This window comes from Pinus tabuliformis, chromosome Q, assembly GCF_031772625.1.
Source record: "Pinus tabuliformis cultivar Carrire ecotype Pingquan chromosome Q, CPIR1, whole genome shotgun sequence".
Classification (NCBI taxonomy): Eukaryota; Viridiplantae; Streptophyta; class Pinopsida; order Pinales; family Pinaceae; genus Pinus; species Pinus tabuliformis.
In genome coordinates, this window is record NC_142296.1 from 938260196 (window position 1) to 938287636 (window position 27441).

The 27441-nt window shown below is 42.2% G+C and overlaps 1 protein-coding gene across 1 annotated transcript in view; it reads left to right on the plus strand.

Moving 5' to 3' along the window:
- Positions 1-27053, plus strand: part of LOC149222539 (P-loop containing nucleoside triphosphate hydrolases superfamily protein) — a 292868-nt gene extending 265815 nt beyond the window's left edge. The window contains 4 exon segments of the mRNA XM_089385506.1: positions 25650-25733; positions 25890-25985; positions 26122-26249; positions 26392-27053. Of these exon segments, the coding sequence (XP_089241632.1) occupies positions 25650-25733; positions 25890-25985; positions 26122-26249; positions 26392-26493 (410 nt within the window). The 3' untranslated portion in view covers positions 26494-27053.
- The last annotated feature ends 388 nt before the right edge of the window (positions 27054-27441 follow it).

Consider the following 27441-nt stretch of genomic DNA (forward strand, 5'->3'; position numbering starts at 1 on the left):
AGCTAAGCAAAGATCTTAGGTTTCCTTCGTTCAATAGGTACAAATGTACACATATTTCCATGTGGAATGTTTGCTTCATTTAATATTTCGTTTCTAGATATTTTGAATCTTTAGTTTTTGTATAATTTTTTAAATAAGTAGTTATGGTGATAATGCTTTCTACAAGTAATGAGTTTTCCTGTTTCCTTAACATTTTCAATCCTTATGATACTTCATATTTACTGGAAAACGGTTTTGATATTCAATGGAGAGCCTCATTAAACTCATGGTTCTCTATGGTTTGGAGGTTCAGGGACTTAGTTACTGCAGCTTGACAATGTTATGATAGAGCGAGCTTATGCTTGGCCACATCATCAGGTGGAAGAGGATTGTTCCTTGGGTCATTATTTATGCAAAGTTTGTAGCACCCCAACTAGGATTGAAACCATCTTCGAATTGGTCTCCCTTTTATAACGAATTTGGTGTTTTGTGGACTCCCTAATTGATAGGATCACTATCCTCATCTTGCTTCTTGTGTTTTAAAGACCACAATCACCACCAATACCTTTGATTGAGCTTGGTGTTGGTTTGTGGAGCTTACCTTGTCTACTTCAGTCTATTGCTATCTCAATCGATCACCTCCCTCCATGAAGATACTCTTTCCACAACCTTGGTGAATGCTATCCTAATAAGCAAGAGTTGAATAGGATGATTAGAGATGACATCATCAGATAATATATTTGGGTTATTTGGGTCGACCCACTAGGTGGGCTAAGCCCCAAGATTTCCTTTTATGTAGAGGCTCTTTTGGAGCTGAGAGATGACTTTATTGTTTCGCCCCCCTACACACTTCGACATTGGATGCATGCTTTTTGGATTCCCCTTGGGCAATTTTGGGTTGGCTCTTGTTGTCTTCATGTGGAATTTGATCACTGTATCACTTGAGGAGATGGGATATGCTAGCGTTGCCATCTACAAAAGACTGATACAAATGAGCATTTGATCTTTAGGTGCTTTATCTACTACAATCAGAGGATAGTTTTTTATCTTTTCAGGAGTCTCATAGCACTTAGTGCACTTGGACCAAAGACTTGGCACTTTACATGAGATAAGCCTTTGGACTTAAATCCTGTTCTCCTCCCACCCTAGCCTTGGTTGTATCTCATTTCGTTGATTACAACTTTCTTTTAGTGCTTGATACATATGTATTGTGTAATGTTCCTAATTAGGAAAAACAATGATATACAAAGCAAGCAACAAATTACACCACAAAAAATTTCAAACTTTAGCATGCACCCATGAAAAACCAAAAATATAGAAGCAACTGAGCCATTTTATTATAAATTGGAGCAAGAGTACAAATATATGGAAAGAATGCACCCGGGCTTGCCTCAAAGTCAAGCCGAGCAAAGCCTGGGTGAATAAATATGAACCCTGGATGCTGCTATCAACCAATGTTTTAAAAACCGGAACCGGTGACCAGACCGGTCCACCTAATGAACCAGGTTTCAAACCAGAACTGGTCGAACCGGGATTGGTTAGGTCTAAACGAACCAGTTTTAGAAAAATACATTAAATAAATATTTTTTAATGAAACAAAACTATTTTGAAGATTTCAAACCATGATTCCAAGCCAATAGAGACAAAATATGCAAAGTTTGTTCATTTATATACCATGTAAAGGTGAATATATCAAAATGGCACCGAGTGCAATACATATCATCAACAAAATAGTAAAATACATAAGCAATGAGGCTCTAAATGGCCTATAAGGTCCAAAAACAATGATGCAAGCTATGAGGCCATTGGCCTACTACAAGTCTACAGTCTACACATGATCAATCATCAAGTTCATCACCACTACTAGACACAGGATCATCATCAGGAGCTACATAGACATCATCTGGTTCAGAGTCTGAGGATGCCTTAGCCTGATCTACAACCTCAGTAGCAATGCCACCAATAACAAAATAGTTTGTCGACCTGCACGACTAGTGCCTTCCATTGGTTCTTTGCCTTTCCTTGATGCCGCTACTGATCCTGGTTTTGATGCCGCCACCAAATCTTCTTCATCCCCCGCTAATGCCATGTCGATATCAAAATCAACATCAAACACAAGATCTTCTGTTTCCTCCACCCATTCTGATGTTGGATCAATATCGTCCAACATAATGGGATCTAAAACAGGTGTTTTGTTCATCATTTGGTTCCTCCTTAGTCGAAGGTTGTATTGCACGAAGACAAGATCATTTAACCGTTTTTGTTCCAAACGGTTTCTCTTCTTTGTGTGTATGCACTCAAAAACAGACCAATTGCACTCACAACCTGAAGCATTGCAAGTTTGGCTGAGGACTCTAATTGCAAACCTTTGCAATTGAGGAGACTGGCCACCAAATGACTCCTACCAATGTGCTGCAAAGAAAAAGACATTAATTAGTAACTTAGTTTATAATTTGAATTGTAAATTTGTAAACAATTTTAACTTGAAAAGAAAAACAAATTGGAAATTGGAATTGCTTACCTGGTTGATCCACATCTCTTGCCATCTTTGCCAAGTTTTTGCCAAAGGTACCACTTGCCATACTGAAAACAGTAAGTTGTCTATGTATTTCCAACTGGTCTGCATGGCTAGGGACCATGCGCTCCAAGCAATCAATCAATCCAGCTCTGACCTCCCCATCCTGCAAATCTCCTAGCCGAGCTTTATAATGATACTTTGGGTTCAAAAAATACCCAGCTGCATGTATAGGATGATGGAGTTGATTGTTCCATTTGTTATCAATGATTTCCCACATACGACCATATTTAGCTAACCTGTCCTTGTAAGCTACCCGTATCTGCTCCTTTACCTAATCCATAGCCTCATAAATGTAGCCCATGGCCAATTTTTCCCCATCCACCATCCTTAGCACCTTAACAAGGGGCTCGGTAATTTTCACAAGCTCTACAGACCTTTTCCAAAAATAATTGTCAAACACTTTCTTTTTGGTGTCTTTTCCATCTTGTTTACGAGCCCACCGAGATTCAGTCCATTCATTAGAAGAAAACATTTTCTGCAAGTTTTTATGTTGACCATTGAGACATTGCAACGTGAGGAAGTGAGTTGCAAATCTCGTAATTGTAGGCCTAACAAGCTCTTTGCCCCTAGTGTTTTTCCTCATTAGGTTCAATACCCATGAGTGGTTGTAAATGTATTTTGTAATGCACTTGGCATACTCTACAATGTTTCTTACCCACTCCACTTTGCCTATGTCCCTCAAGCATGAGGTCTATGCAATGTGCAATACATGGAGTCCAAATTAAGCATCTTTCCAGCAAGAACATAGTTTGAGGCATTATCGGTGATGACTTGCACAACATTCTGCTCCCCAACTTCTTGAATAATATCATCCAAAAGCTCAAATAGAAGGGTTGCATCCTTCACCTTATCAGATGCATCAACTGATCTCGAAAACATGGTTCCTTGAGGGCAAGAAATAAGGAAATTAATGATAGTGTGGTTCTTTCCATCGGTCCATCCATCTGACATGATGGAACACCCTGTTTTGAGCCATGAATCTTTATACTCAGCCAAATACTCATTAATGGAAGATATCTCTTTTTGCAAAAGAGCTCCCCTCAAGGCATGCATACTAGGGCTTTTGAAGCCCTTTTTGTAGCTATAACAGAGTCCCACATAGCTTGTTAATAAGGTGAGCGAGCAACATTAAATGGGATATCTGAATCATACCACCATCTAGCAATGTATTGATGAGAAGTTTCTTTGCATTGTTTTTTCCAATGTTGATCCAAAGTGGGTTGACGACTTGGCTGGGAGGAAGTGGGATTAGAAGAGGCATTGTCGGCAGAAGATGAGAAATAACTTTGGATGTTTGTTCTCTTTGTTCCTTTTGATAGTTGGCCAAAAGAAGGATGAACATAGTGAAAGGGGTCATTGGTGGAAGGGATAGAAGAGGAGTCTTGAATCTCATAATCATCATACCCACTCTCTTTCATGGCTTCTAATAATTCCCTCTTCCTTACAATGTCATCTTGGATGGCCTTCTCCCTAGCCTTATCTTCATGAAACTTTTCAAGCTTGGAAAGGTATTCTGCCCTGATAGGACCTAACACTGCATTTGGTGCATCACATGGCTTTACTTGGCCTCTTACCCCAACCAAGTGTTGTTTCAATCTAAGAATACCCCACCTCCAATAGATTTATGGCATAATTTGCATATCATTTTTCCATCAATCACATCACAATGAGCCCATGCACTGTCCTTTCCTTTTGGAGCCATGTTTGCTTGAAATAATTACAATTTGCAAAGAAATCCGCCATAAAAAAAATTGCAGCTAAGAAACATGGAAAACCAAAGCTAAATTTAGGAAAAGAAATGCACATGTCGCCTACAAAATTTGATAGCATAGAACTAGAGATTTGATAGCATAGATGATAGAAGTTAGAAGTTTATAACACATAAAAATATTTAATACATGGACAACAATCAAATGAGGAATTTTCAAGTGAAAATCCTTACCTGGAAATGCAAACTAGCTTCCTTAGCCTCCTCTTGAAGATGCCAACTCCACTGACAACTCCAAACTATCTCCAAAATAGCTCCAACTCCAACTCCAAGCCTCCAAGATGACTACTCTAGCAAAAACTCAACACTCTCCAAGCTCCCAAGCAAACTCACAAATACTCCAAATGAGATGTGTGAGACAAATGAGAGGGAGAAGGGCCTCTTAAAGGCTTGGAGAGGGTGTTTTTGGAGGGAAAGGACCCTTACTTTCCCTCCAAAACACCCTAAGCACCTTGGAGAAATCGCTGCGTGGGTCCTCCACGGCCGTGGCAGCTAACCGACCGGTTTGACCAAAAATCGGTTGGTTCCGTCCTAAACCGGCCGGTTAGGGCAAAAAAAGGGCGAAGTGGGGAGGTTAACTGGGTTTTTAAGCCGGTTTGACCCGGTGGCCTTGCTAACCGGCCAGTTTGACCGGTTACCAGTTCGGACCGGCCGGTTTTTAAAACACTGCTATCAACTGCCTAGGTACTGCTCTGTGCTGCCCCAACAATTCTGCACTGATATATAGTTGGAAATCCCTCCTCAAGTGCTCAAAAAATTCTGCAAAATTACCTCCAAGTTCCTCAAGCAAAACCCAACAAAATCCAGAAAGGGTTTGGCCTAATTCCAACCTCCAAAAATCAACCCCCAAAGGCCCTACACTCTCCACTAGTTGCTGAAATAAGTTGCCTGTCAATGCACCAATAAACCTCCAATAACACTCAACACCACAAATATTATCCTTATTTCTCTCAGCAAGTTCCAGCCTCAATGAGCAAGCTCGTCACTCCTACGTGTGCCCAGTGACACCCTTCTGCACAGCCCTAGGAGCAACAAACTCACTCTAGAAAATCGCTGTCTCCTCCAACTCCCAAACTCCCCAAAAATCCTGCAAAATACTTGAGCTCCCTTCTCCTAATTTGCTTCTGCAGTTGGTCCCCGAAAGAGCACTAAAATGACTCCCTCAAGAGCCTCTCTTGCGTCCTCCAGAAATACGCACTGCCTGGCAAAGCTGAATGCAAATGCAGGAAAATTTCCCATAAGCCTCCTCCGGATAGGTGTGGAAGAACCTCTCTAGGGTGGCACTCGAAGTCCCCCAGAGAAAGGGCCTTCCTTCCCACTTGAGCTCCCCCACCAAGCAAATCGAATTCCCTCCTAAGCATTTCGAACCATGGGCTAAGTGAAGTGCGTTTTTCATTGTGTGGGTCCCATAACCTCGACTTCCCTTTAACTCCTAAGTCCTTCACTAAAAATGAGTGGGTCCCATAGCCTCCAAAATTGTTCTCAAAATTGGGGAATTAATTCTGTTCCAAAATAATTTAGGAAGGGACATTACAGTCCTCCCCTTCCAAATGTTGCTTGTCCCCAAGAAAATTTAGCGCTGGATGCCCAAATATGTGCTTGCCCTCCCACGTGGTATCCTCATCCGGCAAACTCTTCCAACGCACCAAATACCCCCTAATCGTTTTGCTCCTTAGCTTCCTCTCCCTAGTCTCCAGGATGGCTTCTGGTTCCAAAACTAGATGCCCCTCATCATCAAGCGGAGGCAACTCCAAAGCTGCTGTAACTCGCTGCCCCAAGACCTTCTTGAGGCATGAAACATGGAAAATGTTGCGGATCTTGCTCCCTTGTGGTAGCTCCAACTCGTATGCTACCTCTCCAACTCTCTTGATCACCCTGTATGGCCCATAAAAACGTGGTTGCAACTTTTCGGCCCCCTTTTGTTTCAATGTCGACTGCCTGTATGGTTGCAATCACAGAAACACCAATTCCCCCTCCTTAAAGTGGCTCTCAACCTGATGTCTATCAACATATAACTTTTGTTGATTCTGAGTTGTCAGCAAATTATCCTTGAGAGCCTTGAGGATGTCTTGGCTCTCTAGGATCCAATCTTTGGCCTTTGGGGCCCGATTGTCTCCAAAAACAATGTCAGCAAAAGACATAGCATCATAACCATATAAAGCATGGAAGGGTGACATATTGATGGACATATGATGGGTGCTGTTGTAGCAATACTCCCTTAAGTGTAGCCATCGAATCCATGCCCTCTGCTGCCCGGTCACATAGTTCCTAAGATAGCACTCTAGCCACTTGTTCACCCTCTTCGTTTGTCCGTCTGTCTATGGGTGGTAACTAGTGCTTAGGGTGAGCTCAGTACCTATTAGCTTGAAGAGCTCTTGCCAAAATCCTCCCATAAATCGGCTGTCCCTGTTGCTGACTATGGTCTTAAAGAAATCCATGCAAGCGGAAGACCTCCCTAAAGAACAAATCTGCCACCTGAGAGGCCGAGTACTGTGTCGGAATGGCAAAGAAATGGGCATACTTGTGTTGGAATTTCTAAGTCTAACTGTTAGAAATCCTTCATGTAATTTCTGATTTATTTCTGCCTACTTGGTCTGTTTAATTAACAAGTTATTTACCATGTAAATACTGAAAATAAATACAAGTACATGTTCAACACATTACAGATCATCAACTGAAGGCAAAACAAGCACACAAGTGACACCGTTGTTTTTGGACCAATCTCCACGGAAACACCCAATGTGGGAAAACCAGTGCAGCTATTTGAGGGTTTTATTATTAAGCAGTTTCAGAATACAATTTGGGTGCCAAACCGGCTTACCCAACAGAGAATGATCTCGGTAGTAGTACCTCTTAGTTGGAGACAAATATTTCGGCTAAAACCCCGGATGAACAATCCCATAGCTCTCAGCTCCAATTTGCCCCACGAAATCTCCAGTGTCTGCCTCTAGGGACTGCGTCAGCCTCTCTGGCCTAGCGTCACCCCAACTCACCTGATGTCAGCCTTTGGAGGCACTGCATCAGCCTCTAGAGCCTTTGCGTCACCCACGCTGACTCTCTCTGGCACTACGCAACTCCTGGCTACCTCTACATGGGACCTAAGTGGCTTTGCGTGCCCTCTAGCTGTCTCTGTGTCCCTCTCTCTCGGCTTCTGTGCTGATGTTCCTGGTACCCTCTTTGCCTCTCTGCTTCTGTATTCATTGCCTCTCAACTACAACTCTGATCACTCCTTCGATTTCCTCAGCAAGCCCTGCCCCAGAAAATCAAATTCTTGATCAACTCGGTGTGTTTTCCAAGTGACTCTCAAGCCTCTTCTTATACTTTTCTTGTTGACAATTCAACGACCGAGATTAAGTCCCTAATCAACGACCAAGATTAACTCTGGCTTGATCCATGACTTTTGGACCCTTCTAACACAGTTTTATATTAATTCACATTAATATTTTATTTTCCCCAAGTTTAGACTTAAGGACTCTAAAAAAAATATTAATTATTTTAATATCTCCCAAACTGTTTAGAATTTGCCCAAACCATTTCTGGGTATTGGAGATCTCATGTGCTTTAGCCGCTCCACAAATTTTCGTGGCTAGAGCACATCCAATGCTACCCCAAATCAACACTCCCTCTTAGCGAGAATTGTGCTCTTGTAATACTCCTCACTGAGCACCACCTTGATCATCCGACATCGGTCCTGGTGCTGATGCTAGGCCTGCTGCCCAACATCACTGCTGCATCATGTACTGCTACCCATGGCCTTGCGACTGCCACTACTACATCCGTACGAAAGCCCCTCTCATCATGCTGCATCGTGTTGCCCATAACATTTCCACTGCTAACTGCTGCACTGCAACTCAGTTACTAAGAAGTAAGTAACTGATCTCCCAACTTTGACATCTCTGTCAGACTAGAGACACCCTCGATGCTGAAACTCCCTCTGTCGCTGATAAGTGCCCCTTCTCTGACCTTTGCACTGCTGCAACAACTTCATGCATCTCGCACTGCTGCCTCACGTTGTCCTGGGAATCCTGCACTGTAGCTCCCTCTGTCACTCCATCTGCATCTGTCTCTAGTGACATCTGCCAGTACTGCTACTCCTCTTTGGGGCTCCCGCAGCAAGGTATAATCGAAGAGGCTGGGTACCTCGAGGATCCTGCCCTCATTACTTGTAGTCCATTTGACTAAAGCTTGATGTCTCCCCAGTTCCTGTCAAGTGGCGTGTGAGCACTCATGGCACAGTCATCATCTGTCTCCACTTCCTTCTCCTCCCTTGCTGGTGCTGCCTCGGTCTCGGAAGTCTCTCCCTTGCTCTTCTTCTTGGGACACTGGCTTGCATAGTGACCTAGTTCCCCATAATGGAAGCATTTGACCTTGAAGAGGTCCTTCTTCTTTCGTTTCTCCTGCTTTCCCTTAGATGCTAGGGCGACATCCTCCTCTTCCTCCTTGATTCTAACCCCCTTGCCGCTGCTTCCTGCCTTGCTCAGCTCTCTGTTCTCTTCTTCGCGAAGAGCTGCCCATAGTTCCTCCCAATATGGAAGGGTCGACCTGCCCAGTATGCTTTGGACAAACACCTCCCAGTCTTTTGAGACTGCGTTTAAGGTCGTCCTCACCATCAATTCTTGATCTGGCGTGGCCCCTATGGAAGTCAACTGATCCCAGATCTCCTTCAATTGACTGAGGAAGGTGTCGATCTGTTCTCCCTTCTGCATTTGGTATGACCGCAACTGATTTTCTAGTAGCATCTTCCTTTGCACGGAAGTATGCTGATACAATTTCGTCAGGGCCTCCCACATCGCATTTGCCGTTTCCTTTTCGACAATATGTGGTACTACATGGTCCTTGACCTCGTCAAGGATGATGCTCTTGGCCCTCGCCATTGCCTCCTTGTACTTGTCGTTCTCAACTGGGTCAACTGGGATCGCTATTGTCTTCAAGGTGAGGTGCTTGAGACGATTCCTGTCTAGAACGGATAAGATTCTGGCCTTCTAGACTACGAGGTTTGAGGCTCTGTCTAGTCTGTCCTGGTCTCTTACCCCGTTCACTGCCATTTTGTTGCTCCTCTACTTTCCTTCTGGAAGTTCTTGGTGTGACTCCCTCTGAGCCTCGGTTTCCCTCCTGGAAACACATCTACCAATGTCGAGATGCCCCCACTCCAATCGTTAGTGCAGCTGCACCAATGATCCGGATTTCTTGGCTAGAAATCCTCGGCAACAACTCCCTCCTCCTTGGTCTTGCCCTGTTAGGTACTGTTCTGACCACAGTACCCCACCAGTTTCACTCCGCAACTTACCCACAGTCTCCTATGCCTCAGCAAACTAAAGGTTAGAGCTTCTAGGCTGTGCACAATCCCAACACTAGCAAAATCCGCACCTCCTCACCATTGGCATCAATCCTTCCTGACTGAGAAAGATGACTGGGCATTGCGTAGGTCAGGTCTGCTCCCTTTTGCCACTGCATTGATCCTCCTCCCGGCTCAAACTTGATGACGTAGGCACTGCGTCACCCCTTCCTTGCTGCTTCTCTGCTAGGAACAACTTCTGTCACTTGGGACAACTGTTTCTGTTGCTGTTGCTTTGCTCGGCTGATGCCCTCAGTTCCCCTGTGATCTGCAACCACGCTTTGATACCATGTTGGAATTTCTAAGTCTAACTGTTAGAAATCCTTCATGTACTTTCTGATTTATTTCTGCCTACTTGTTCTATTTAATTAACAAGTTATTTACCATGTAAATACTGAAAATAAATACAAGTACATGCTCAACACATTATAGATCATCAACTAAAGGAAAAAAACAAGCACACAAGTGACACCATTGTTTTTGGACCAATGTCCCTGGAAAAACCCAATGCGGGAAAACCGGTGTAGCTATCTGAGGGTTTTATTATTAAGCAGTTTTATAATACAATCTGGGTGCCAAACCGACTTACCCAATAGAGAATGATCTCGGTAGTAGTACCTCTCAGTTGGAGATAGATATTCCGGCTAAAACCCCAGATGAACAATCCCACAGCTCTCAGCGCCAATCTGCCCCATGAAATCTCCAGTGTCTACCTCTAGGGACTGCGTCAGCCTGTCTGGCCCAGTGTCACCCCAACTCGCCTGGTGTTAGCCTCTGGAGGCACTGCGTCAACCTCTAGAGCTTCTGTGTCACCCACGTTGGCTCTCTTTAGCACTGCACAGCTCCTGGCTACCTCTGCGTGGGCCCTGACTGGCTCTGCGCGGCCTCTAACTGGCTTTGCGTCCCTCTCTCCCAGCTTCTGCGCTGATGCTCCTGGTACCCTCTCTGCCTCTCTGCTTCTGTATTCATTGCCCCTTAGTTGCAACTCTGATCACTCCTTTGATTTCCTCAGCAAGCCCTGCCCTAGAAAATCAAATCCTTGATCAACTCAGTGTATTCTCCAAGTGACCCTCAACCCTCCTCTTATACTTTTCTCGTTGACAATTCAATGACTGAGATTAAGTCCCTAATCAACGGCTAAGATTAACTCTGGCTTGATCCATGACTTTTGGACCCTTTTAACACAACTTTATATTAATTCACATTAATATTTTATTTTCCCTAGGTTTAGATTTAGGGACTCCATTAAAAATATTAATTCTTTTAATATCTCCCAAACTATTTAGAATCTGCCCAAACCATTTTAGGGTAGTGGAGATCTCATGTGCTTAGCCTCTCCACCAATTTTCGTGGCTAGAGCACATCCGATGCTAACCCAAATCAACAACTTGGTGAGCCAGCCACATAGATACAATCCTTGCCCTACATTGCTGGAAGACCTGTGATGAAATCCAAGAGATACTCTCCCATTTCCCCTCAGGAAGGGGAGAGGCTGCAACAACCCAGTTGGATGAGTCAACTCCCCCTTGTTCCTCTTACAGGCTTCACACTCTTGTACATACTGCAAAACGTCCCCCTTGAGGCCCTTCCATGTGAAGCGCTCTCTCACTGCCATGTAGGTATTCCTGAACCCCTGATACCCTGACAATGGAGAATCATGGGCTGCATGAAGTATCCGCTCCCTCAATAGTGAGCGGGGAACGAAGAATATGCACCCCTTTTAGTAGATAATCTCAGCCATCACTCGCTAGCGCTCATTTGTGTGAATGCCCTCCAAGATCTCACATGCCCACCGATCCTTGGAGTACTCTACTAACAATTGCACCTTCTAGTCATGGCAAATGCTCATGTGTTGAAACTCTGCTGGTCTTCGAGATAGTGCATCGTCTACCGCATTATTCTTCCCCCGCACATACTTAATATCAAAATCGTAGGCCTACACCTTGCTGATCCACCTCTGCTTCCTGTCATTGAGGCCTTATTTCCCCATGAAGTGGTGAAGACTATTGTGATTTGTTTTCACCCGAAACCGATTGCCCACCAAGTATTGTTGGAACTTGGCCAACGCATGCATGATGGCTGACATCTCCTTGTCGTATATAGAATACGACTGCTCATGTGGTAGAAGCTTTCGACTCTCGAAAGCAATGGGGTGCCCACCTTGGGACAAAACTGCCCCAATCCCCTCACCTGATGCATCACACTCCAACGTGAATGGCTAGGTGAAATCTGTGAGTGCCAATACTGGGCAACTACTCATCACCTCCTTGAGGTGATCGAAATTTGTCTGAGCTCCATCTGTCCATTCAAAAGCCCCATTTTTAGTCAAATCTTTGAGGGGTGCAGCTAACTGTGAGAAGCCGTTGACAAAATTATGGTAATACGTGCAAATGCCCAAAAGCCCCCCTCAACGCTGTCACATGTCTGGGCACTGACCAGTCCCGAATGACCCTGATCTTCTCCTCATGCACCGTGCCCCCATCTGCTCTTATGATGTGTCCCAAGTAAAGCATCTTTGTTAGTCCAAACTCACACTCAGACAACTTGGCATAGAATTGCTGCTCCTCTAAAATGTGCAACACCATCTCTACGTGTTGCAGGTGCTCCTCCCACGTCCTGCTCTAGATCAGGATGTCGTTGAAGAAAACCAACACAAATCTCCTCAAATTCCCTCTGAAAACAAGGTTCATGCATGACTGGAAAGTGGCAAGGGGGTTGGTCAACCCAAAAGGCACGACCAGGAACTCGAAATGCCCATAATGACACTTGAAGGTTGTCTTAGGGATGTCATGATCCCTCACCTGGATCTGATGATACCCCTACCGCAAATCTATCTTAGAGAAGAACTTAGCTCCTTTAAGCTCATCCATTAGCTCATCAATACACGGTATGGGATACCGATTCTTCAACATCTTCCTGTTGAGCGCTCTATAGTCAATGCACATGTGCAAAGTTTCGTCCTTCTTCACCAACACTACCGAAGAAGCAAAAGGACTGGAACTTGGCCTGATGTGGCCCAACACCAACAACACCCTGATGGCTCGCTCAATCTCATCCTTATAGGCTTTGGGATGCCTATAGTGTGTGGTGATGACTGCCTACACACCGGGCTCCAACTCTATGATGTGCTCAAACCCCCTGCCAGGTGGTTGCCCTGGTGGTATATCTCCAAAAACTACTGGATATCTATCCGGTATAGCCTGTATGTCTGAATGTGGCGGCTTGGTTTGTCCCTCGACCTCTGAAATCCTCAGCTCTACTGCCCATGCTATGTCCCCATGCCTCAAATCGGCCTCCATCCTGTGGGCCGAAACTGTCTATGGAGGATATGAATGCATGCCCCGAAGAACTACTGGCTTTCCATTTAGCCTTGTAAACTCCGTCTCTAGTTTCCTCCAGTCGGTGGTAACTCGGCCAAGGGAATACAACCATTGGACACTCATCACCACATTGGTGTCCGGTACGTCCACCACGAAGAAATGGTCTGTCATCGAATAGTTCCCCATGGTCATTGTCAAAGCGGGGACATATCGAGTGCATTGCATAGTCCTTCCCCCTTGTACTAGAACTGAAAACCCCTCAAGCTTTGCAATGGTGATGCCTCTCCTTTGGACCATCTGAGCATCAATAAAATTGTGGGTGGCCCCACTGTCTACCAAGACTGAGACACGTTGCCCCTGCAAAGTGCCTCTGATCCTTAGGGTTAGAAATTTGGGACCCCGCACAAATAGGCTAGGACTTCCTTGGATGGTGCAAAAGGTGCTCCCCCATGTGGGGTTGGTGGTGGTGGTCCCCTCTTTGCAGGACCCTCACTATCTCCCCCACCATACTCCAACTCCACCTCATCCTCTTGATCGTTGTCCGAGAAGACCTCGATATAATGGGCCTTGCCAGCTGTGCATCGACAGCCTGGTGCCCATGGCTCCCGACATGTAAAACACAACTTCCTCCTTCGAAGGTCTCTCTTAGTCTCATTGTCCATCTGGCCACACCCTTGGGATGCGCTCTGGGCTAGGGGTGGTCTAGTATCACTCCCTTTCTGAGGATAGGGAGTGCGTGGTGGAAAGGTGCCCGGGTCTTGGGAATGCCTCCCTGCTAGTCTCTCGTACAAGTCACGACCTCCAATAGAGTAGAGGGTCTGTGTGACTTCACGGGTCCACGTAGTGGTTCCATCAACCCCTCTACAAATGTGTACACTCGCCTGGAATTCGACAAATATGGTACCATGACGGAGACCCTTAGGAACTCCGAAATATAGTGCTCTAGATATCTTGTCTGCCTCAGCTGGGTCAACTCCCTGAAGTGAGCCTCTAGATCCCTTCGATCAAAACGCTCCACAATTCTCCGTGTGCAATCCTCATAGGAGGTCACGTTGGCATGCCCTAGAGTAAATAAGCCATGAAACCACCAGTCATGTGTCCCCCCCCTCCAAATGCAAAGTGGCCATTTTAATGGCCTCTACCTCCGTCATCCTGTTGAGCTGGAAATAGGTGTCCAACTTCTCCACCCAATCACGAGTTGTGCACTTGATAGTGCCATCATATGTGGGGAAGTACATCTTCCCAATGGTGCATTGCAACTCAGAGCTTTGCGTGCCATGGCCTCCATAGCTCCTTCCCTTCTCATTCTTCTTGAGCTAGCAATAATCTTCGAAAGATTGTGCTGCTCTGAAGTCTTCTCCCATGGATTGCCACTCCCTGAAATACTCTCCCGTAGGCATCTAATCCTCAACTCCTCCCTGTTCACTGGTGCCAAGGGTAGGAACGAAGGTAGCATGGCTCTAGTTGGCCCACTAGAGGATGGTGGCTGTGTTGTAGGTGAAGGGTGGTCATACTGATGAGGGGCTCCAGAAGTCTCTCCCATTAGAAAATCCCGGTGAGTGCTCCATTTCCGGTTCTGCATTTTGATCTCATCTAACATCTCCTTCTATCCCTTTGCCAAACAATTTAGTGCCTTCAAAAGACTGTCAAAGACTAGCTCCTCCTTGCTCTTGGGCTCCCCCATATCCTCTACTATCACTACCTTCCCACGGTCCTCAGTGTTTGGAGTGATCTCTAGCTCCCTCTCCCTGCTCTGGTACCTTTGCCTCCTATAGGTAATATTCTGTCTGTCCTCCTCACTCATAGGAAAGTCCCCCACGGTTGAGCCAAGATTTGGGCTCTGATACCACTATAATGTTCCTAATTAGGAAAAACAGTGATATACAAAGCAAACAACAAATTACACCACAGAAAATTTTAAGCTTTAACATGCACCCATGAAAAACCTAAAATTTAGAAGCCTCTGAGCCATTTTATTATAAACTGGAGTAAGAGTCCAAATATATGGAAGGAATGCACCTGGGCTTGCCTCAAAGGAAAGCGAAGAAAAACTCAAGTGAATAAATATGAAGCTCGGATGTTGCTATCAACTACCCAAGTACTGCTCTGCGCCGCCCCAACAATTCTGCACCGTCTGCTGCAAAGATATAGCTGGAAACCTCTCAAGTGCTTAGAAAATTCTGCAAAATTATCTCTAAGATCCCTAAGCAAAACCCACCAAAACCCAGAAAAGGTTTGGCGTAATTCCAACCTCCGAAAATCAACCCCCAAAGGCCCTACGCTCTTCACTAGCTGCTAAAATACTCTGCCTGTCAATGCACCGGCAAACCTCTCCAAAAACACTCCAAAAAGGCTGCAATCAACTCCACAAATATTATCCTTATTTCTCCGGGCAAGTTCCAGCGTCAATGAGCAAGCTTCTCACTCCCCCATGTGCCCAGTGACACCCTTCTGCACAGGCCCGGGAGCAGCAAACTCACTCTAGAAAATCACTGTCTCCTCCAGATCACAAACTCCCAAAAAAGCCTACAAAATAATTGAGCTCCCTCCTAATTTCCTCCGGAAATTTCTCCCCAAAAGAGCACTAAAATGACTCCCTCAAGAGCCTCTCTTGCGTCCTCCAAAAATACGCACTGCCTGGCAAATCTGAATACAAATGTTGGAAAATTCACAGTAAGTTTCCTTCGTATAGGTGTGAAATAACCAATGTTCCACCAAGGTTCCGGGACGAGGGGGCGAGGGAGTGAGGATATGCGGGAGTGGCCTATGCAAAAGCTCCCCACCAATTTTTAGGAAACGTGGGGGGACGTCAGGGTCTTAAAAACTTATAAATATAAAATATAATTTATAAATTGAGTCCACTATGACAATTGGGTTTGAATTGAAAAGCTGCAAAGCATGATCATTGATATGAATATCATTATCTAATATCATATAAATTTAAAATTCTAATTTATAATCATACATCATACATTATGATTAAAATTTAAACCATATTGATGTTCCACTTCCTACTATGAACATTGAATATTGAACAGTGAATATTGACATAAAATTATAAAAGTCAAGTCTGATACATCAAGAGTCAAAATTTTATAGAGTCAGAATAACATAAGAACATCAACATATCAAAAGATAAACAAGCATAGTTTTGCTCAAGCCTCAAGGTAATGCCCCACTAGTCTTTGCATCGAGCCGCTGCATGAATAAATCAAGATCAACCATATCACCATCTAAATCTGAGTCACTAGCATTCTCAAACATGCTAAGTGGCACACCAACCAACCCCATCTATCTCTCATCAAGTCTCTCCTCCATATCTATCTATGCATCATCCTCTGGATCAACATCCCATCATGTTGCTGGTCCCTTCAAATACTCAGGTGTCTTCCTATGCTCAAGACGTAGGGCACTGTGCACAACAACTAACTTCTCCGCTCTTTTAGAGGTAAGCTTGTTCCTCTTGATAGAGTGGATGAAGCTATATGTGGACCAATTCCTCTCTGCTGCAGAGGAACTAGCAATCTGAGACCTAAGTCACCAGGTTCGAGTTCGAGTTCGAGTTCGAGGACCTTGAAATTCGAATAAAGTTCGGCAACTCAAATTTTGTCGATAAAATTCGACATATAGAAATTCGAAAAAAAAAATGTATATTAAAGATAGAGGGCAGATTTATACACTTATAAAGACTATCTTATTGTTAGAAATTATATTAATAATGGAGTCAAAGCATAATTCGATGAAAAGCTTGAAATGTATAGGAAAAATCAGCAAGTTATGTTTCTGGAAAAACCCGAGCCCGTCAAGCCTTCAAGGTGTAGACTGTAGTCTATGGCGTCTGCGGCGGCAATGAAAACTTAAACAACGAAACCCGAGCCCATCAAGGTGTCCGTGTAGTCTCTGTCTTGTAGACTGTAGTCTATGGCATCTGCGGCAATGAAAACTTAAACAACGAAACCAATGAAACCTAAAAGGCTAAAACAGCAACACTCATACCCGCGGGCGCGAAAAAAAATGAATTTTAACGTATCTAAACGAATTTCAACGCATCTAAACGATTTTAATGGCGAATTTAATCGACAAAAATTCGAATACGGCATGAAATTCGAATACGGCATGAAATACGGCGAACTTGAACGAACATATTCGTTTCAGCTTGAAATACGGCGAATTTCGAATTTTATGGATTAAAAACGACGAATCCGGTGACTTAGTCTGAGACAACAAACTCATTGCTAGATCTTTGAGCTCTGGAGCACCATCCCCATGCATCCTCCACCAAACAATCGGGTCATCTTGGGCTAGATCTATGCGATCTGCCCGAGCACCACATGTGTTGAAGGAGTGCTGCTCGGCAGGTTTGACGTCTTGTGAATGGAGTGAGGGGCCAAGGTGAATAATGAATTAAATTTATAAAAAAATGAATTGAAACCCTAAAGTATTAAAACTAATGTTAAATTTTAATTATAAACAAAAGTTTATTTAAAAAAATTGGGCCCCTCGACCCCCCACGTCCCCCCACGACCCCCCACGACCCCTCACGACCCCCTTTTCGGAAACAACCCCTCAACACAAGGAAACGACCCCCTGGCATGTCCCCTTGCGTACCCTGTTTTTTGAGAGTGTGGGGAAACGACCCCTTCTCGTCCCCAAGTCCCCGGAGCGCGGGGAAGCTAGGAAACTAGACCCCTAGGGGGGGGGGGAGGGCGAGTCCCCATGGAACACTGGAAATAACCTCTCTAGGGTGGCACTCGAAGTCCCCCGAAGAAAGGGTGAGTTCTCCACTTGGAAAACTCGTGCTAAACAACAAGTGACCTGGCTAAGCAGCTTGAGCAATTGAGTTAAGTTTTTGATATGCCAAAATATGCAAATGAAGTTGAGCTTCCTCTTATAATTTCATGGGCCTTCCTTACCACGTGGGCCCCTCCACCAAGCAAATCGAATTCCCTTCTAAGCATTTCAAACCATAGGCTAAGTGAAGTGCGTTTTTCATTGTGTGGGTGGCCCCCACATTCCACTACCAAAATAATTTGATTTCCTTTTAACTCCTAAGTCCTTTACCAAAAATGAGTGGGTCCCATAGCCTCCAAAATTGCTCTCAAAATTGGGGAATTAATTCTGTTCCAAAATAATTTAGGAAGGGACATTACATATTGAGATATAGGTAGACAACAACACTACATTAGCTTTTAGATCTATAAGACCTTTTGTGCCTAGCAATGAGACCCTAATAGACTTGTCCTGTAAGATTCTAGGATAGCTGATGCCACACTAACAATCAAGATACCTTCCCCAGATCTTGATGGTTGGTTGCAACACCTTGGTGACAAGACCTTTCTCAAACCAAATCTTCTTGCTCTTTAAGTTCATTTGTCCAAATATCTATTGGGAGTTTCTTCCCTATGGCCTCGAATGGCCAAAGAAATTACATCAAGGGAGGTTGATTGCTCCCCTCAATGAGCCAGCTCCCTGATGATATCGGTATTTTCTTTAGTTCTTCGTAGAACTTACACATGCCTGCACTGGTGACCCCACTCCATGCTTTTAGGTTATAGACTGTTTTTTCAAACATTGGCTAGTTTAGCTTATATGTTGTTTTTCTAGGAGCAAATTTTGTACTCCCACTTTGTATCTCACACTATTGTACCTAGCAGTCCCATTGACCTATTTAGGGTCATTTGTTGGACATTAATAAAATTACCTTTTCTTATTTTATCTTATTAGTAAATGATGTAGAAACACATATAGAATAATACTTAACGAAGCTAAATCACATTTGCATAGGTGGCTACTCCCTACATAAGAGAAGAGGGTAAACATGTCTTCTTTGGCCCCAATCTCACGGTAATATACATCTTTTCTAATTATATCCATCTCTGTTTAAATTTTACATAGTCAACTCTATTCTAAAAGTTGCTAGTGCTACAATTTTTAAGGAATTTGTTGCATCTCAATAGGTTGCTTCGTAGTGTTTGTACATAGATTGCATTTGGTCAAACTACTGGAGTGCTTATTTTATTTTGTTTGTGGGTACTGTTACTGATTAAATTAGGAGGGTTGCCGAGGTCCTTGCAACCCACTATGCTTGGCACCTGTGTTGCATGGGTACCCGTACCCGGGGGTGGGGTTCTCGAACCCATCCCGGGTTCCCGCACCCAAGTACCGGATTCGGGTACGGGTTCTTCCCAAACGAACCCAGAAGAACCGGGTTCTTCAAAAAAAAAATTTGGGTTCTTTTCCTTTAATGGGTTCTTGGGTTCTTCGGGTGCTTGGGTTCTGGGGTTCTTCAGGTTCTTCGGGTTGGGTTCTTTGGGTTCTTCATAAAAAAACTATATTAAAAATTTAATTTTCAAATAATTTTTTTTATTGAAATTTAAAAAATAACTTATAACAAAGGTAAAACTTATAACAAAACCTAAAAAACCCTAAATCAATTCTTGTAAATCAATTTGGAATGAAACATTCTTCCATGGTCCTTACCATCAAAACCTGTGTTGCACGAGTACCCGCACCCGGTTTTTTAAGTTTTTTACAAGTCTTGTTTTTTAAGAATTCTTGTAAATCAATTTGGAATGAAACATTAATTCCCGAGCCAAATAACCATCAAATTATAAACTATAAATGTACACATACAGGTTCAGACATTTTCGGTCAAATAGAAAGTAGGATTGAGACCAGCCATAAGCTGTAATCCGCTGATGTTGTTAAATGGCGAAGGGCTATTTTGGACAATGGCTAAATTAAGTATCAAAATCTGCCAATTTCTCACAACATTCTGATAACATCATGTTAAGATTAAAACTAGGAAGATATGCCTAAATCATATATGGTCTCTACAGACTTGTACACCAAGTAATCTCTAAACACTGCGAAGATGTTTTATGTTTAGATAATTACTATTCAGGCAGAGCTTCGCACTCAAAGACAAACTATCCCTCAAGCCATCAGATGGCTGCTGTGCATTTTATTGGGAAACAAAGACTGATAAGCGTGTTTTGTGGAAGGGTAAGGCTGCCACTATTTTTGGGATTGCTTTACCACAGAGCACACCATGCATGGGGCAGGTGGATGATTAGACATCAAGAAAATTCTAGACCACTATCAGGTTGAGGAGAATCTCCTATGAAAAAATTGTGTTTTTATATGGGAGAGACTAAACATTCAAAGCAAAGTTACAAGCTCAAGCTCCAGCCAGAATGAGCAATTTCAATAAGGAGAGAAGCTGTCTTGAAATTAGAGCAGGAGGCAGAAATGCTAACACTCCTTGGCTGTGTAGGAGGAAGGGTCTGTACGACCACAGCCTGATTCATTGATAGGCATCCTTGCAAATGAACCTAAGCTGCATAGTTATTTTAAAGCCTGTGTGTGACAAAATCTGGCCCAAGTTTCATCAAAATAGCTGAGTCTAGCATTTATCCTAGTATGTATTTTGAATTTTCAGTTTTAGTAGTAGCCTTGAGCTCTCTCACATAGTTGTCACAGTGTCATGGTTACACGGAAAAGATTCAAAAGAACATTTTTTTGGTGATAAATTTTGAAATTTCAATGTCAATGTTGAATGTTCAATGATGTGCATGTTTGAATGATTATCATCAAAGTTTTCTTGTTTTAAGTTGAAAAAATATACAGATTCAAATTTCATATATATTATTAATTATAAATGTATAATCTATAAAATATAATTATTAAAATTTAATATTATTATATTACCCGACGAACCCACGCACCCTGTTTCCAAAAATGCCGTCCCCGTCCCCGTCCCCGCACCCACGTTTCCTGGCAACATAGCTTGGCACAGATAGGATGAGGGCCCACTGTCACTTTGGCCCAAATCCCCACTGTTGATGGGAGGATTCCCTTGTGATAAATTCACCCAAAAAAGAATGATCAGTGCCTTTCTATGGGGTCTTGGGTGAATTGGAGGAGTTAAATTTTAATTATTATTGTTATACTGGTTTAATGTGTAAAATATGTAGTAGTAAATCTAAACCAGTAAAGTATATCACTCAAACGTAAAGTATACCACTCAAACGTAAAGATATAATAATGTAGATAGCACAGATGAGTGTACAAATATCATACTAACCAAATATACAAATGTTCCCTTCTTTATACCTTTGATTAGAGGGGTTCGTTTATTGAATTGCTTACTGTCCTGTGGTTGCTGACTGTAAAATCTGCAGAAAAATGTAGAAAACAACAACAGTGCTCCTTGAAAACAGTCACCCAATAGTGCCTTAGCACTTGAGATGAAAGATCTAGGGGTGGACAGGCTAGGAGATGAAAGATGGACCATTTGAGATCAATCCTAAGACTTGAACCAACAACTGTTGATTTTTCCTTAGTATCCCAGATCTGGTCTATGTTAAATCACGATCATAAACACACTGAAATACACAACTACAAGCTCTTTGCATAGCGAAAATGTAACAAAAGTGAGTCAACAAAGTAGAAGACAAATATTTGACCCAAAAAATGTTTTTATTAGTCCTTCAATAAAACAAACTTAGGGCTCTCATACCAGGGATCATGGCCCTTACAAAGCCCTGATACAAGACAACTAGGGCTCGAGGTCAACTTCTTTTGACCCTCAATCTGCCCGAAAGAACAATGACAAAAATGACCAACTTACTTGCTGATGATGCTGTTACACAACAATCCTTTCAGTCTTTTGTTGCTGACACCTGTCTGTCCTTTGCCTGAAATCTCACAGAGAAATACCTCCATCAACTTCTCTGCATATCAGCTGCTCACAGTGGTCTTTGTCCTTAAAGAAACACTGCATATATACAACCCAAATATGCTCAGCTTCTCATAGTAGATTTGCCTTTCAAATCACTGTATACTCAGCCCTTTACCCTTGCTGTTCAGCCCTCCTTTCTGAACAAACTTCAACAATTATACCTCTGTAGTCATCTTCAGCAAAATCAGAAGACCTTATACCCTTTGCTGGCCTCTACTTAGGCCTGAAGTTCCTTGGTCCTGTGCCATAGAATTTCTGAGGCCTCTGGGCCCCCAAATAGATTCCCTGCAGCCTCCTAACCTTAGCTGCGGCTCCTTAATCTCAGCCTACAGCCTCTTTATATCTGCGCTTGATCCTGAGGGAGCTCGACCCTCTTTCCAGCCACTTCACAGACCTTATGACCTTAAAAGAATTAGGGTTTTGGCCCTCTTCCAAAGCTCAGAACCAGACTTGGCCTAGACAGAGATGCATCATGTCTTTTCCTTCTTGCATAGAACCAACATCCAGCAGACTAGACCTAGAAGGAAAAATCAGCCTCCTTCACTTGTCAAACTCTTCCTCATACCTCAGAAAGATTTTCCTTGCTTATATCTGTGGTCTTCACTAGGGCTAATGATCTTCGCAAGATGATTTGCAATGATGATGAGATCTCTCCTTTGGTCTCTCATATAAATCGCTCTCCAACTATTGACTTGGTAGCTCTTTGATCCATTAAAGTGCCTCCACAACAATAATTAGAATAAACAAACATTATCTTTGGGTATCAAGCCCCCAACATTGGGTTGAAAGCCTACAACTTGGGTACTTTGCCCAATTAGTAAATAAAACTAAACTAATACAATATATATATATATATATATATATATATATATATATATATATATGTTTGTTGAAAAATGATTTATCCTTTACCACAAGATATTACATCAAGATTGCTGGGTTGTGAATCGCAATAACATTCAAGTTGAAAATATAGTTTGGACAGTGAGGTGGGCTTGGACTCGAAGAGAGTGTATCACTCCCACCTATGTCTAAGTCTCCTAACAAATTTTCAGATCCAACTAGGTGCAACCTGTAGCGAGATGTCTCCAATCTTCAGGTCAACTATGTGATGGAATGTGCTTCACCTTGTTGAAGCTATCCCCTAAAATGATGGGTCCAACCCTTGGTTCCAAGTACCTCCACCTACAACAAAATGGTGAAGTAGACTAGGGTATAGTGCCTAGTCCACCCTCTTCTTATGACTATGTAGCTCGTCAACAGATTGTCCCTTCAACATGTAACATCCCGAATGAGAAAATTTTGGAACAAGCTCTTCACATAAAATTTATCATACATTTAACAGAAGATTTCCATGTAAAAATAAACAAAATAGAGCACTGCAATCTCATAACACAATGAACAGGAAATCTTCAACTTTATTATATTAGAAGAACTAGGGTTTACATGCAAATACAACCCATATAGCTGAGATCAATGGCCTTAGACAGATCTACAATAATGCCACTATCGGCCTCCAAAACAAACTGAAAAACCAATACACTGCAACCTGTGAACCTTGAATGGATTCACCAAGGGAAGATGGGTGCTCGCCCAATCTCTCTAAATCACCCGAGGGGTTTCGTCCTGGGGCTACCAATGGAGTAGAGAACTGGGTTCTCAACCTCTCATACAAGAAACAATACTCAATCCAAGATGTCCTCCAATGGTCTCCTCCTCCTCTTTTATAGATTTGATGGACTCCTCTAGAACCTTCTATTTTATTATTATTTTAATCATGGAGCACTTTTCCCTCTTTTATTTCAATTAAAATATTCTTTTAATGCGGGAAAAGGGTAAATTGGCCACCATGTCTCCTTAGGCCACTGAAACTCATATCTAACCATCCCATCCTATAGATCTTCCCGTTTTGGTTCCAACGAGCTATTACACTGAGGTGTTCCACCAATTAATCTCCTCGGAATGCCACCTCGAGCATAATTAATTAAGTTATGCCCAATAATAATGCTAATTTCTGACAGTTGTCGGAATGTGACAGAATGAAAGGCAAACTGTGCAGATGATGGAATATGCCAAGTGAATGCCATCAAATCCCATAAAAACTTTGCAAACTCCATCGGAACCCCTGATGCCATAAACCTGCTCCACTAACCTGGCCATCTCCTACCCTGGAAATCCACCTTGGTTGCACTATGAAGAAGGATAAAAATGGAGACATGACACAACACTTGTGTGATCCTTATTAATTATGAGAAATCTTATTATAAACCCTATTATAATATTAATCGGGAGAACACAAAATTGGTAAAGCCAACCCACATAATGATAACAAGGTGTTTGCAAAAATGAGTTCTATGTTATGGCATCAAAATGATCTCACAAATCAAGAACACTTCAACTAGAGGAGAGGCTAGCCTTTTATGGTTTTTCTTTAATGGATAGATAACTAGTTGAACCTCTTTTGAGGAAAATAATTTACTTGTCATCCACATGTTAGAGACTAAGAAAAAATTTTAATAAAATATTTTATCACAATGATATTTTTCCTACTTAGGGGAATTGATTAGGTACAACATGATCCTTAGAAGCTCAGATCCCGCTTGCATTTGTCCTAGAAGGTAGAGAAATGAAGAATTATTGTCTAGAAAGGCCCAACGATCCAACTTGAAGTATACGAGGAAGAACATTTTGAATATTTGAATTGGATAAATGATTGTAGTCCTCTTTCTGTGTTTCCGGATAAAACTTATCCTATCATCGATCAATACCATGAGGAATTTGTCAAGGGATGTATTAAAAACCCTAATATCGATTTAAATGCTATTGAAACAAGGGATAAATTCGATAAAAAAAATGCGTTACACAAGGCGGCATAAACAACATGAAAATCCTGTAACAAGCCATAATGATGGCCCAACTAACAATGGACTAGAGCATCTTTATCTTTGAGTGTTGATCCCAGCCCCCCTCCAGTGCAGAAAGATGTTGATGATATTACTTTGAATATTGATTTGGTAAATCTCCTTGCTAAGGTAAATGTTTTAGTGCCTATTCTTGAATTAACTAAATTTGAACCTCAAAGAGACCAAGTAAAGAAATTCTTTAACTTTGATAAAGAACCTTAGGACCCTCTTGTAATATTACAAAATATGCATTATGGGTGAAGGAATGGAGCACATGCACCGTTGTTTCTCACATTAGTTGTGAGCAATTTACTTCTTCATAATTGTATGCTGGATTTTCTGCTTCTGCTGATGTGATGCCTTTGAAGGTCAAGAACCAGTTAGAGTTACAAATTACAAGGCCTTGTAGAAATGTGTGTGGTTTTGATTCTAAATCGATCCAAGTTCCTGGCCTTATTAAGGATTTAAACGTTTGTTTGGCTACTTATCCTGACATAGCTATGTTAATGGATGTTGTTGTTATTAGTGTTATCAGAATTGGAGCGGAACCATTTGAACCGGCCAGTCCGGCTAGTTTTCTCCCCAAACCCGTCTGACTGGCAGAATGAAACTGGAAATAGCGGGTTCTTGTATGGAACTGGCCAGTTTGGTACTGAACTAGGCTTTTTTCACCAAGTTGACCAGTTCTGTACAATGCAACCAAGGGCCATCCAAACCATGGTTTTAAAACCCGGCCCGTTTTTGCTTTAAATACCGTAAATACATTTTGTAGCATTGTGACCCTCTTTTTCTCAATTAATCTTTGCCCTAATTCCAATGTCCTTGGTTCTATAATCCTCAAAGGAACGAAATTGATGCTCAATGCTCCTAATGCAAGTCTGCTTTGTTGTATTAAAAAAATTCTTCCAGCTCTTTATTTTCTTCAATCAACTTTTTTATGTGTTTTCTCCAATCCTATATTCTATTCTTTTTGTCTAGTAATATTTTGTAGCTGTTTACAACTTGAATGCATTATATCAACAGGGGCGACAAACAGGCCACAGGAACTTGATGAAGCTGCTCGTAGACGTCTAACAAAGCGCCTGTACATACCACTACCATCTACAGGTACAGCTTAATGCAGAAACTATTTTATTGCGTTGTCTTTACAATGTAGGTGGAAATTACTGTGTTCTGTTGTCTTTACAATATAGATGGGTTGCAAATTTGTTTGGAATCAACTGCCTATTTAAAGTGCTGAACTTGAGCTCAATATTACTGTAGAAGCAAGATCATGGATAGTAAAGAATCTGTTGGAGAAGGATGGCTTGCTTACACTCTCAATTGAAGATATAAGCTCTATCTGCAAGATTACCGAAGGTGATATAATTCTTTGAGTTCATGAATGTTAAAGCCTTCTTGTATTCCTGTCCATCCGTTGTTTTTGCTTACTTTGTATCAAACAAAACATTCATCTATTTTGTTCCACTGGAGCTGGGAAATTCTGGTGTTTCAGGGTATTCTGGATCAGACATGAAAAATCTTGTCAAGGATGCATCAATGGGACCACTTAGAGAAGCCTTGAGGAAAGGCATTGACATTGCTAACTTAAAAAAAGAGGATATGAGGCCTGTTATGTTCCAGGTTAGAAAGTTTGGCAATGGATTTGTATGCCCCACATATTTTATCTGTCTTAAATTTAAGTTTACACCTGCTAGCAATGGGATTTGAGGAGTTAGCTTTCATGACCTGCTAGTTTGCTATAAATTTGTTGCTTTTCTTGCAGGATTTTAAGAGTGCATTGCAAGAAGTAAGACCTTCTGTTTCCCAAAATGAACTTGCAATCTATGAAGAGTGGAATCGACAATTTGGCAGCCTTTCAGTGTAGTTATCAGACTGAGAATTTGTGTAAGCAGTAGTTTTCAGTCATATTCATGTAATCAGAAACCATATCATGGCAGCTCATTTCTGTTACTTCTGTAAGTATGGAAATGTAATAGAATAGCTGAGATTTCAAAACGGAAGATCTTTGCCTGATCTAACATGTTTTAGTGACGGTTGATTTTTGGTAGTGTTTCTAGAGGTGGCCATCTCGAATGTATTTTTCTCTTCTAAATTCAGTCTTATTTGCATTGAATTGGATGGATCAACTTTGAACTGCCAGGCTAAAGAGTTTATTGACAACACAGTAACTCCTGCTAATCAATATTTGGGATGAATTGTTATACTGAAAGGGATGATGGACCAGATGGCTTCAATACAAATGAGTTCGGGGTTTTCCAGGAGAAGAAATATGGTCACGAGAAAATATTTACGATCATAATAGGTCATCAAACATATCTGAGCATGGTTTCTTGCATGCTTTCTTATGTGTACTTCTGACATATGGGTTGGAGGTCTGCTTTCTGTCTGAAATATTTTATCTTAAACCCATGAAGTTTAGCGGTATTGAGATGGTCTCAAGGCACTTATCTTCAGAGTCAGTCAAGCCATGTTGTCATGTTCTCTCCTATGATTAAGTTTTATAATGAAAATGCAACATGCAATCTACTTAGCCCTCATCATGAAAGTGTATTCTGCAGTCTATAGATACACTATCTCCAAACTATGAAATCCCTGATGTAACAAATATAACAATAATAATATAAATATAAATACAATAAATAGGCTAATTGAATGGTCAAAAGGTCAAAGGGCACATGCCCATGACCACCAGTTAATGCATATAGGTTTTGAGAAATCATATCCATGATGTGTAGACCATGGGGTTTAGTCTCTATCAGGTATCACTTTCAAATCTTATGGGGAGGGGTTGAGCATGGAAACTATTTGTGGG